The following is a 12,780-nucleotide window of genomic DNA, read 5'->3' on the forward strand; positions in this document are numbered from 1 at the left end:
TAGCTCCGTGAGAGGAATAGGAGGTCTCTTACCAACTCTCAGCACTCTTAACAAACTACATATTAAATATTCAGGAACAGTCAGAAGCCCAATATAACTTCGTTTATTCAACAGCTCACTTCCATATTAAAACAAGAACACACTCTGAAAGCCCAACAAGAAGAAGAACTGCCAGTTGGCAGTTGACAGTTGACAGAGCTTGCCATTAGAACTTTCATCCACCTACGCTCTGCAATTGGTTAGAATCATAACGTGTTAAACCCAATACATAACACTCCTCCCCCCAACTTCCTAACAAAAGGAACAAACATAGTCATCAAAGTGTGCTGGCCTTTTTCGCTCCCGCTGGGACCATCGTGGTTCCTGTGCCCGAATGGGTGACCCAGGAGGTTCCTCCGGTACCTGCGGTCTAAGTGGGGAGGCCAGCTCTGAAGGGGTAATGGCCAATGGCACCATTGAGGACTCCGGCCTGAAGTCACCTTGCTGGGGTAACTCGGTCACCGGCAACCCATCTGGTTCCCACCCTGGCCTGGGCACAGATTCTCCCAAAGTACCCATTTCTCTGTACTCTGGTTCCGCTTGAAGTTCCCTGTTCGGAGGTGTCCTGGTTCTGATCTGGTCAAGGTGTCTCTTCCAAACCAGACCCCCCTCCAGCCCTACCTCGTAGGAGACCGGACCTGTACAGCGGGCAATGGTACCTGGGACCCAACCCTGTCCGGGCCCATAGTTCCGGACGTACACAGTGTCCCCAGGGAAGAACCCTCTAGGAGCCCCCCGCACCACAGTCGATGGCCGTTGCTCAAGAGCCCGGTCGGGGTGCATACGATCAAGGAGGGTAGTGAGCCTCCTTCCCATAAGCAACTCCGCTGGGCTCCGGCCAGTCACTGCGCTTGGAGTGGTGTGTTGGGCCAATAAGAACTCCGCTAACCGGAGAGTCCAGTCACCATGCACTATGCACCTCAGTGCGTCTTTGGTAGTACGGACCATGCGTTCAGCTTGGCCATTAGTGGCTGGGTGAAAAGGAGCGGAACGAATGTGGCGGATTCCATTCTTTGTTACAAATTCTTTGAATTCCGCCGAAGTAAAAGCAGTCCCATTATCACTCACCAGTGTGTCTGGCAAGCCATGTGTTGCAAATAGCTTCCTAAGCGCGTTTATAGTTGCTCTCGTGGACACGGTTGAGGTAGGCACCACCTCTAGCCACTTGGACTGAGAGTCGACCACTATTAGGAAGAGTTGGCCCTGAAAAGGCCCCGCGAAGTCCACGTGCACCCGGGACCATGGGGACTGTGTGGACTCCCAGGACTGTACTGGAGCCTTGGGTGGATCCGGCCGGGAGACCTGGCAGGGCTCGCAACGTTTCACCCAACCCTCTATCTCCGCATCTATGCCTGGCCACCACACATAGCTACGGGCCAATGCCTTCATCCGGACAATTCCTGGGTGAGACACATGCAGCCCTTCTAAGACTTTTTTTCTTAACGGGGTGGGGACTATAACACGGCTACCCCATAACACGCATCCTCGGTGAGTAGACAGCTCGTCTTTGCGGGCTGTGTAACATGAAAATTCTGGACCCGGCTTCCCGGGCCACCCCCTCCCCACCCAGTCCGAGACACGGGCCAATAGTCTGTCCTTCGCGGTTGCGGCAGCAATGTCCTTCACATGCAGGGGCTGGTCAGGTAAGTCTTCCAGGCGCAGGATCTGGTGGGCAGGAGCAGGGTCAGGGCCGCTCTCCGGCAGTGGCAAGCGGCTGAGCGCGTCTGCGTGACCCATGGCTTTCCCAGGTCGGTGCTGTAGTGAGTATTGGTACCCGGCCAGGAAAATGGACCAGCGCAATACTCGTGGCGAAAGCATCTGGGGTGTCTGGCGGTCGGGCGCAAAGAGTCCCAGGAGTGGCTTGTGGTCTGTAATGATTGTGAAAGGCCGACCATAAAGGAAGTCATGAAACTTTTTAACTCCTTTAACTATTGCCAAACCCTCCTTGTCGATCTGGGAGTAGTTGCGCTCTGCCGACGTGAGAGTTTGGGAGAAGTAAGCCACTGGAACTTCCCTCCCATCTGGGAGCTGGTGGCCCAGTACTGCGCCCACTCCATAAGGGGAAGCATCGCAAGCCAACACCACCGGAAGCTTTTCGTCGAAGTGTGCCAACACTGAGTTGGACACAAGCAAGTCTTTGACCCCTCGGAAAGCCTTGGCCTGTCGAGGGCCCCAGATCCATGGTGCTTTTTTGTCCAGGAGCCTGTGCAAAGGCTCAGCTACGGCTGCCTTGTGTGGCAGGAATGCATGATAAAAATTAAGAAGTCCCAAGAAGGCTTGTAACTCTGCCTTGTTCTTTGGGTCTGGGGCATCGCAAATGGCGCGCACTTTGTCCTCTGCTGGATGCAGGCCATCCGCGTCAACCCGGAACCCCAGGAAATCCACACTGCTAACTCCCAACAGGCACTTTTTCTGCTTTACTTTAAGTCCTGCTGCCTGGAAGCGTTGGAGCACTGTCCGTAATCTGGCGGTAAAGTCCTCTTTTGATGATGCGGCAATCAGCACATCATCGAAAAACGGTGTGACTCCGGGAATGCCTTTAAGGAGACGATCCATTAGGCTCTGAAATAACCCTGGGGCCACGCAAACTCCAAACTGTAGGCGTTTGACCCTGAAAGCACCCCTGTGAGTCACGATTGTCTGGGCGTCTGCGGTAGCCTCATCAACGGGCAGCTGCTGATAAGCTTGCGCTAAATCTAACTTCCCGAAAATCTTGGCCTCAGCCAGGGTCGCTAACACGTGGTTCACTACTGGAACCGGGTATGCGTGGTCCTGTAAGGCCCGGTTCAGGGTGCATTTGTAATCACCACAAATACGGACTGAGCCATCTGGCTTAACCGGTGTGACAATTGGGGTTTCCCAGGTTCCCGAATCTACCGGCTCTAAGACCCCTTGTGCGACTAAGCGATCAAGCTCCTCATCGATCCTGGGTTTCAGCGCAAATGGGACTCTACGGGCCTTGACCCGGATGGGTTGCACTGTGGGGTTCAGCCGTAGGGAAATCGGGGGTCCGTTGTACAGGCCCAGGGTTCCATCAAAGACTGATGGAAACTCCTGGCAGATTGATTCGAATTCTGCCCCTGGGGAAATCTGATTAAGCCCTGAAATGCTTAAGCCTAATGGCCCGAACCATGCTAGGCCTAGAAGGCTAGTGAATGGGCCTTTCGTTATGCTGAGGTTCAAATTCTTGGTGTACTTCTTAAACTGGACCTTGAAGGTGCCCATACCCTTTAGCTGTATTCTTTTCCTCTGGAAGTCCCGCAGAACTATGGGGGCCGGGCGGAGAGGAGGACCGCCGTCAGGACAAAGCTCTTTCAGAGTCTTAGCAGATATTATGGAGTAGGATGAGCCGGTATCCAACTCCATAGTACACGGGGATCCCTCTATCTTGAGTCGCACCCTAAGCTTATTGGGCCCCGGGGACGGAAGTTGCAGTACCCTGGCTGAAGAGGTGGACTGTAACTCCTCCTCTATGTAGGCCTCATGGACACGTTGCTTGGGTCGTGCTCCGAAGGTCTTGGAGCGGCAGACTCGACCAATGTGCCCAGTTTTCCCACAGCGGCGATATGTGGCATTCCGAAACCTGCATGTCCGCCGCTCGTGGTTTTCTCCGCAGCTGGCGCAGGTCCCTTGAGGTGCGTCAGATGATCGCTGGTTCGACAATGTGCTCGTAGCTTGAGAGCTGTGGTGTCGGTCGGATCTGTCCGAAGCTCGGTGGACATCCCCATTGTGGGAATCTACTGAAGGTGACCGGTCTCGCTGTATGCGGTGAGTTCTCACTTCGGCATGTAGGCTGTAGGCCGCCTCATGGGCGTTATCCTTCTCAAAGGCTGTGGCCATATTAATTGCTTCCATCATTGTGATGTCATCTTTTGCCAGCAGCTTGCGGCGGAGACGGCTGTCTCGCACGCCAGTGATGAATCTTTCGAGAAGTCGTTCCTCGATGTCCGTGAATTGGCAATACATCGCAATTGCCCGGAGCGCGGTGATGTATTCACTCGCTGACTCTTGCGCTTGTTGCACTCTGTGCGCCAAGTCGTAGCGGCAGTGGTTCTTAGTTGGCTGAGGCGCGAGGTGTCTTGTCATAGCCTGTGTCAGCTCATCGAAAGTGCAGGCCTCTATGTCCCTGGGTGCCATCAGACCCTCCAGTAGAGTGATGGTGGAACTTCCCAGCACAGTGAGAAGTACATCTACTTTATCAATTTCCCTAGTAAACCCTTGAAGCCGAACATAGCTCTTTATTCGGCGGAGCCATTGTGGCCATTGCTCGGGGTGGCTCAAGTCGAAGTCTGGTGGTGGCCTAGTCTGCCCAGTGGCCATTTTCGTACCTTGAGCTGTCGCTTGTGTTGTGCTGGTTGATTGCGAAGGCGCTGCTGGCCCTTCCTCACTACCGGAGGTCTCCGCAGAGTCCAGCGTGACTTGATGTCGCACTCACTATGAGTGGCAGGGCGGTGCTGCAGTGCCAACTCAGGCCTCAAATCCAGGCCTCCAACTCAAGCTCACTGTGAGTGGCAGGCCTCAAAACCGGGAGGGCCAGCATCCCACCCTCGTCGCCAGTATTAAATATTCAGGAACAGTCAGAAGCCCAATATAACTTCGTTTATTCAACAGCTCACTTCCATATTAAAACAAGAACACACTCTGAAAGCCCAACAAGAAGAAGAACTGCCAGTTGGCAGTTGACAGTTGACAGAGCTTGCCATTAGAACTTTCATCCACCTACGCTCTGCAATTGGTTAGAATCATAACGTGTTAAACCCAATACATAACACTACACTTCCCAGGATTCTTTGGGGGAGGCGACATCTGCTTAAAGTGCTAGGGTGCTGCTTTAAATGTGTAGTGCAGATGTAGCCAAAGTGTGAAAATTGCCCTCCATTTTTCTCCCTTTACATTCAGTGCATCTATTTGCTGACTTAGGGCCAGATATTTACTGTGTATGCTTAGTTTTAATGCAAAAAGAAGCCACAGGTACCCTGATCTGAATCAGGGTTGTATACAGGTTTTTTTTAAAAAACCTTCATTCCTGCCAGTGTTCCAACCCAGAAGATACCCCTCTTCAACAGTCAATTATTTAGTCCACTGGAGGCAAGGAGACAATGGAAGCTTCCTTTACAAAGACTCTTACAAAGCAGGGCGATGTTATTACCCCCCCCTTTTTTTTGGTAGAAGGCCGGCTGAGTCTCGGAGGGCTGCGGCTTGTCTAAGGCAATCTGGTGAGTTAATGACATGGGCAAGAGTTTGGGCCAGCCCAGAACTGGGGCCTCTGCTGCCCCTGCATCCAATATTAATTCACCTCTTGCCCCTATGTTGATTTACCTAGTGGTGTCAAAAACAGAAAGAGGCTGCAAACAGCAATGGAGCTATCATTAAATTTCCCACAGTGCCCCACTGCAATGCTATTTCAGGGGTATTGCAAAAATTAAGAAATCAGCTCCCACGCCTAGTGTTCATTGGATCAGAGCACCAGTTAAAAGAGGGCCCTAGGAAGGCATCATTGTCGGGTCCTGGGATCCTGACAGCTTCTCAAGGATGGCAAATGCTGACACTGGGTGGTCTGAACAATTTAGCCATTATGCTACACAACTGGCAGGTTCAGGCAAGAAGGCCGAAGCAGCGGTGCACCCTTGCAGGCTCATTCTGTAGCAGCTTTGCATTCAATTTCCTATTGCAGAGTCGGGAAATCTTCTGGTGCACTGCCCCAGAAAGCTGGCGGCGGAGGGGAGAGAAGTATTTTCAGGCAGACTGCCTCTTGGCTTAAGTCAAACCAAAGGTCAGCTTAAAGGAAGAGAAGGGACGACTACTCACAGCCATAGGGAGATCCTGTGGGAGAGCCATTAATGAATCCAGGCGAGCCAGGAACACCCAGGTTCGACATGGGGACGTTGCTGTAGCCGTTCATGCTGTTACTGGAGGTGCTGTAATTAGACTGCTGAGGGGTCGAGCTGGAAGAGTAACCTCGGGGGGAGATGCTGCTTGTGTTGCGGATGTAACCTACAAGAAATAAACATTCACTGAGTGCCCAGAGATGAGGACAGCAGGATGATCTCTCTCAGCCGTACATTTCTCCACTAATTTGGATTTCATTGGAACAAATGTTACCATAGATGAAAAAAACCAGTCCTGGCCCTAGATGAATCTCAGTGGTTCAGAGGGCATTGGAGTCATCTGGGGAGGGTGGGAGAGAGAATTTTGCCATTTTTTAAATCCTACCTTTAATGGCTGAGGATTCTTCCCTTGCCAAGAGTGTGCATGTAGTGACCCCCACCCCCTGTTTCTCTCTCTTTTTCCTCCATCTTTTTTCTTATTACAACCCCCTTCACCAAATGTTGCCACCATGTGACGCTCAGAGTAGCCCAGTCATTGTCCTGGGTGTGAATCCATCTGATCATAGCATGCTGTCATCATCTAGTGGCTTTTCATCAAGGGGGAGGAGAAGGCCACAATGACCACAGTGGGTGCAGCCACCCCCTGCCCAGTGCCCTGAGAATTACGTTACTTCATGGCATAGGATCATTGTCAGGCACACTCTGTTGTATCCAATGCTGGTCATACTCAGAGTGGACCAAATGAAACTAATTGAGGCCCATTAGTTTCAACGGTTCATTGGAGTAGGTTGACAAACCTGCTGATCTCAGTTTCTCATTCCCGCCCCCATTCTTAAATTCACTTCTCCACATTTCCATATCAGTTTAGGGGGAAAAGTCAGTCCTTCTTCAGAGCCAGACATTCTGGGCAAGGTGGCCAGAAGAATGCTACTGTGGTGCTGTGCCACAGTGTCTAGAAATGCTGTTTAAACTGTTGCATGTCGTCTTCTGGCTCTGAAGGACCCCCTCAACCCTTTCTTAGAGTGAGGCATAATGAGGCAGGGGGAGCAAGTGGCAGAGAAGCTGTCAGCACTGACACTGTAAATGTAGTGGGGCTATAGTTTTTTAAATAGAAAGAAAGTGGGGGGCGAAGGTGGAAAGGGAGAGAACAATGGGGGTGAGGTAGGATAGAAGATAAGAATGGTGGTCGTGATGCTGCCTCAAAGAAGACAATGGGGCAGTGGTGGAAGGAGGTGACAGGGCCAGAGCCCCTCAGGCAACACAACCCCTTGTACCAGGATTGCCTCCAGGTCTGCTGGCGTCTCCCTGATCTGCCCAGGTGCTGCTGTTTTGGCTACACTTGTGAATAGGTTTGCACATATAAAATGTAGGCTTAATACCCTGAGGGGACCTTTTCAACAAGTCAGAATGTCAGTCCCGTCCCCATCCCCCGTCCCCCCCCCGTAAATTGGGGAAAAGAATGATATTGGCATCCTACGGATGGAAGAGACCTAGGTGGCAGTGCACTTCACAACTGTGATACTTCCTGTACAGGATGGAGGATGGAGAGATTTGTGCATCTGTAGAAACCTCTGACTTTTGTGTGGCCGGAATGCAATACAAGAGTTGCACAACTGTTGTTTAATCCATTTTTACCTCTAGCCCTATCCACCCCTAGCATTTGGCCCAAGAGTCTGTTTGTATGGGAATGTGGTTCTTGGACTAAAACAGGTTCCCTACTCCTGGACTAAAGGCTTATTGAAGCTAAGCAGTTCTTTCATTGTTATTATTTTGCAGTAATCTTTTCTCTTTTTTAAAAAAATCCTCATTGAAAACCCACGAGCTTTTTAGTGCTAACTTCTCCCAAGAAACACATTTTTTGTATGCAGTTTTGACCAATATTTTTGCAAGCAATTTCCTCTATAATGCTATTTTGTATGCTGTTTCAACTCATACATGTATTCATATGCACACATTACTGTACTTGGCTGGAGAAATTCATTGCGAAACTTGGTGAAATGTAAATTGTGACGGTTGGCTGTGTTTTGGTCTGTGCATTGTTTCAGAAAGTGAGAATTAGGCAAGTTCATCTTTAAATGGGAACTAAATCAAATTCCACACACACACACCCTACCAAATCCCTGCTCAGGATTGTTACTGTTAGAATAAAGGCCTGCTCTTACAGCACACATCACTAGCGAATGTGCTAATGCTGGCACAAACCCCAACTCCAGAGTGCTGGGTGAAGAGCTGCCTGCAGACAGAAGGATCGCTGTGCATGATTTCTTTCCGTTTCTCACCCCTTAAGCATGTTTCTCTGGCTGAGGAGAGCACGCCTTTGTTTGACAACATGTGTACATTTTGCTGATCACATCTGATTGTTGAAAGAATGTGAAAGGGTGTTTCTGGATCTGGAAAAAATTAGTGCACTTATGTTTTTAATGTTCATAACATTAACATGGGATTTGCTGCAAACTGTGGTCAAGGCTGCATCTTCTCAAGGATTTCCAAGAGATTCAGGGGGTGCTTCTCCACTGCAGAGGGTGTTCGTTTGTTTGCTTGCTTGAAAATAGGTTTTGCAATGTTTTCACACAATAGATGCTTATGTAGTAATAATGATGGTTTAGATCAGGGGTAACTGGTGCAGTGTCCTCCAGACACCACTAGATTATAATACCGATCATTCATACCCAAGATGACTAGTGGTCAAGAATGCTGAGAGTTGAAGCCCAACAATATTCACATTGGCTACCCTTCCTCTAAGCCAGTGGCTCCCAATTTTCTAAGTACTGCTATAAGTCATTTTTTTAAAAAGAAATTTTGTATTTTATATTCATTTCTAAGGCACCACTTCTAACATACAAACCGTTTTTTGTTAGTCCTTTCACTTTCATTATTAAAAGTTGTACTCATTTTGTTATTCATGCATTAATGTAGCATTCATGGCATTGCCAATTTCAACACATTCATTAGTTTCCACCGCTCCCATTTCTCTTTGATTGCAATTGGTTTCAATGAGAGACCCAGACAATCATCTACTTTTGCCAACTTTGTAGTTTTCCACCCTATAGGTCTGACGTTTTCAGGCATATTCTGTAAAGGTACCAGATCTGCCAGATATCAAATGATTCGGGCAAAGCAGCAGAGTTTCAGTTGCTACTAAAAATGTGAACATCTTATAAACCTTGCTGTCAAAGGAAGATCCTGCTGATCTCTGCATGCTTGCAATGTCTGTTTTCTATTCTTTGCTATGAGATTTTAAGACATCAATTTCCTCCTCCAAAAGGATCATTTCAGACAGAAAGGACAAAGGTTCCCAATTTTATAAGTGATTTATAAAGGCAGCCCAACTTTCACTCTCCTTCCCCTCCTGGTAACCTCTTTGTGACCTGTAAAGATTGTTCCAGCAGGGCTCCAATTTACACAAAAAGAGAGTTGAATGGATTTTCATTTGGAACTCATTTGCTTAATTTTTAAAATGAATGGCGGCTCATAAACCTGTTTAAAAGAGGTGAAAGTGGGGCACATGTACACACCACAGGGGTGGGGAACTGCAGTCCCCTGTGGACAATCTTCTGGGGCCTTCATACCAGTGGTGAGTAGGGTAGGGCCAGAGCCAAAAAGCAAGTGGATGAACAGGTGTGATTTTTACCTTCCTACATTAGGCTACATTCCATGAGTTATTGACCTGCAACAGGTCGGTTAGCAAGCCACGTTACAGAGTCCTGATGTTCCAGCTTGCTAGGCACAAGAGTGTTAGTTTCCTTCATTTTTTTACTTGGTGCAGAAGTTCAGTCTGCTTGTCAAGTGATACTCCGAGCTCCAAGCACCCACTGAAGCAGACAGACAGTGGCAGCTCAGCACTTTATTGACCAGGGGCTGCCCAGCTTAAAGTGGGCAGTAGCTGACAGGTGAGACACGATGATCCTCCCACCGACAAAGGCAACCCATAGCGCTTGTACCTTACACCGAACAGGTTGAACTTATAACTAGTAACTGCTGCCTCCTGCATTGTTTTTGCCATGTTTGCAGCACTTAAGTGACCTCCCCAGGGCGCAAGGCCTGGACTGTCCAGATTACAAGACCTCCCTCTCAACCTTGCTGATGTGGTCCCAAGGAAAGCAGATCAATACATTTGGCACCAGCTTGGCTGCAGGAGTTGCCGGAAGGAGGTGTACATGGTGGCATCCAACTGTCTTAGGGATTTGTGTAGGGTTTACTCCTTAGCCTTTTGTTCTCCCAAAGATGTCCCACAAGGCAGCGGGTACAGATTGTTCCTCGGGATTTAGTCCTGAAGCCTCTCTCATGAATGAGTATAGGCGCAAGAGAGCAGAGATAGGCTACATTCCAGCCACACAAATGTCTACACATGTATCATCTCCATCCAGGCAAGCAAGAGGACACAAAGCTTGTCAAAGCACTTGAGAGCACAGAGCAGGGGTTGTGAGGGCTGTGGCCTGAGTGAGAATCCTGAGGGCCAGATATAGAGACTTGGGCCTGAGGTTCTCCATCACTGAACTGTAGTCTTCCTCCAGCCTTGGGTGCTTGGCAGGCTGTTGACCTGTCTTTCTTTGAGCTTCCCTGTCAGCTCCTTGCTGCCTTGCCTGGAGTCTGTTTTGGGCGGAGCTAACTGACCAGAGCTATAATCAATGTACTGATAGGGCAGGAAGAATAAAACTGAGACCCAATCAAATAAAAGAGTAGCTGTAGATTGGAGGCAATGATTGCCTTGCCTAAAGACATTCAAAACAAGGATCAGAAATGAATGTGGAAGGGCACCCACCAGCTTTGAATCTATTGAGCCCACAGGATGGTATTGTGTATACAGCAATGTGCCTGCATTGACCAGAGCTCACTGGGATTTCCACATAGGAGTTCCAGGTTTATTCTCTGGCATCCCCAGTCACAAATATCATTTAGAAGGGGATGAAAAAACGTCTGTGTTTGTGACTTTAAGGAGCTACATCCAGAGTAGACAATTCTAGGTTAAATAGACAAATAATCTGAAACAAGGCAGCTTCCTAAGTTACTTAACATGCACAAACCACCCCTGAGTAGCCAGAATGAGAAGGCCAAGTATGGGTGGAAGGCTAAAAATTCCTCCTTGCAGTCCTATGGATGAAGCCAGTCATGAGAGCAAACAACCCCAAATCATAGAAATGGGAAGCCAACATTCTAGGAAGACTAGTAGCCATGTGATCAAAGAGGGAGAGGAGCCAGGGGCTATATAATCAGTGAATCAAAGAGGTGCACAGGATTCAACCCCCTACTCCCCATAGATCAACTGGAACCAGGGCAGTTCAGTGCATTCACTGGGGCAAAGTATGTCACTGGCTAGTGCAGCATAAGAAATAAGGAGTTGGAATCCATTATGGGTTTTTTTGTTTTTAAAAAAAAATCTCAGAAAAAGGAATAGATTACTTGTTTCTAGAGGAAGAAAAAAAAAAGAACAGAATGCAAAAGTAGTCTCTCTTGATTGGAATAATGATTGGCTTGTAATTTAACACTTAAAATTAAATTAAACACTTAAATAATATTTCATATTTATTAATAATTTATGGCAGTGACCAAGTAAATAATATGTATATAATGTGTGTGTGTGTGTGTGTGTGTGTGTGTGTGTGTGTGTAAAGACTTAATGATGTATTTATTGGATTGTATTTTTTTACTGTGTGATTTATAGGTTTTTTAAAAAAAAACAGAATGCTCCTTCAATCATCTGATAAGTGCAATGTGCTAATTATGTAAATAAAACTAGGGTAAAAAGAAAAACAGCTAAACATTTCCATATTTCTAATATTGGGGTCCTTACCTTGATTGTTTCCTTGTGTTGATTCTGAGATGCTCACACCCAACTGGCTGCTGTAGGAGTTGATGCCCATCATACTACTGTGAGCTGGAGAGCTTGACAAAGGGATCTGGCCTGGATTCCTGGGGACACTGTAGAGAGCTTCTGCGATATCAGCAGCTCGCTTCAGAATAATGTCCTGCATGCAACAAAGGATGGGCAAATCTGTCAGTTTCAGTTTCTTCCAGTTTCTAATTTTTGTATCTACCTTTCCACAATATGCAGATTTTTGCAAAGCAAGTTATCCCAATATAATTCATTTTATATATTATTTTCACCAATACAGTGGTACCTTGGTTTTCGAACGTTTCCGCTGACAAATGTTTCGGTTTTCAAACGCCGTAACCCCAGAAGTAAATGCTTCCGTTTTCGAATGTGCCTCAGAAGTTGAATGGCTTCTGCTGAGTGTATATGTTATTTTTTCTCAATTTTGTCTATTAAATTGGCAGACTACCCTTTTCTCCTCAGTTTCTGAACATTTCGGAATGGTCTTCCAGAACGGATTAAATTCGAAAACCGAGGTACCACTGTATATGCATTCTATGCACCCCTTTCTCCAGTATTTGGAGAACTGCGCTGCAAAATTTGGAGAAGTGCAGATTTCAAAGGATAGCAGCATTTCAATTCGGACCCCTGTTCTGCGCTTCAAAAAACATCCTGCCTTAGTCTGAAGTACTTTGTAGGAAGGTGAAATGGCAAATGAAATTCACTGTAAGCAAGCATAAACTGATGAACACTGAAGCAAACATACAAAAAAGCCTAGTCTCACATATGTGCTAATGGGGTCTCCACATGTCTTTACTCTGATACAGCATGGCCCTCCTCATGCAGTGCTTTGTTGTTGTTCAGTCGTTCAGTCGTGTCCGACTCTTCGTGACCCCATGGACCAGAGCACGCCAGGCACGCCAATCCTTCACTGCCTCTCGCAGTTTGGCCAAACTCATGTTAGTAGCTTCAAGAACACTGTCCAACCATCTCATCCTCTGTCGTCCCCTTCTCCTTGTGCCCTCCATCTTTCCCAACATCAGTGTCTTTTCCAGGGAGTCTTCTCTTTTCATGAGGTGGCCAAAGTACTGGAGCCTCAAC

At 47.8% G+C, this 12,780-nt stretch overlaps 1 protein-coding gene across 2 annotated transcripts in view; it reads right to left on the bottom strand.

Moving 5' to 3' along the window:
- EBF2 (EBF transcription factor 2) overlaps positions 1-12,780 on the bottom strand; it is a 257,342-nt gene that overhangs the window by 26,451 nt on the left and 218,111 nt on the right. For both annotated transcript variants that reach the window (XM_033171853.1, XM_033171851.1), the window contains exons 13-14: positions 11,659-11,833; positions 5,848-6,033 (exon numbers count right to left, since the gene is read on the bottom strand). In XM_033171853.1, coding sequence (XP_033027744.1) covers positions 5,848-6,033; positions 11,659-11,833 — 361 coding nt within the window. The remainder of the gene's footprint in view (positions 1-5,847; positions 6,034-11,658; positions 11,834-12,780) is intronic.

The sequence above is a fragment of the Lacerta agilis genome, chromosome 15 (genome assembly GCF_009819535.1).
Source record: "Lacerta agilis isolate rLacAgi1 chromosome 15, rLacAgi1.pri, whole genome shotgun sequence".
In the NCBI taxonomy this organism is placed as follows: domain Eukaryota; kingdom Metazoa; phylum Chordata; class Lepidosauria; order Squamata; family Lacertidae; genus Lacerta; species Lacerta agilis.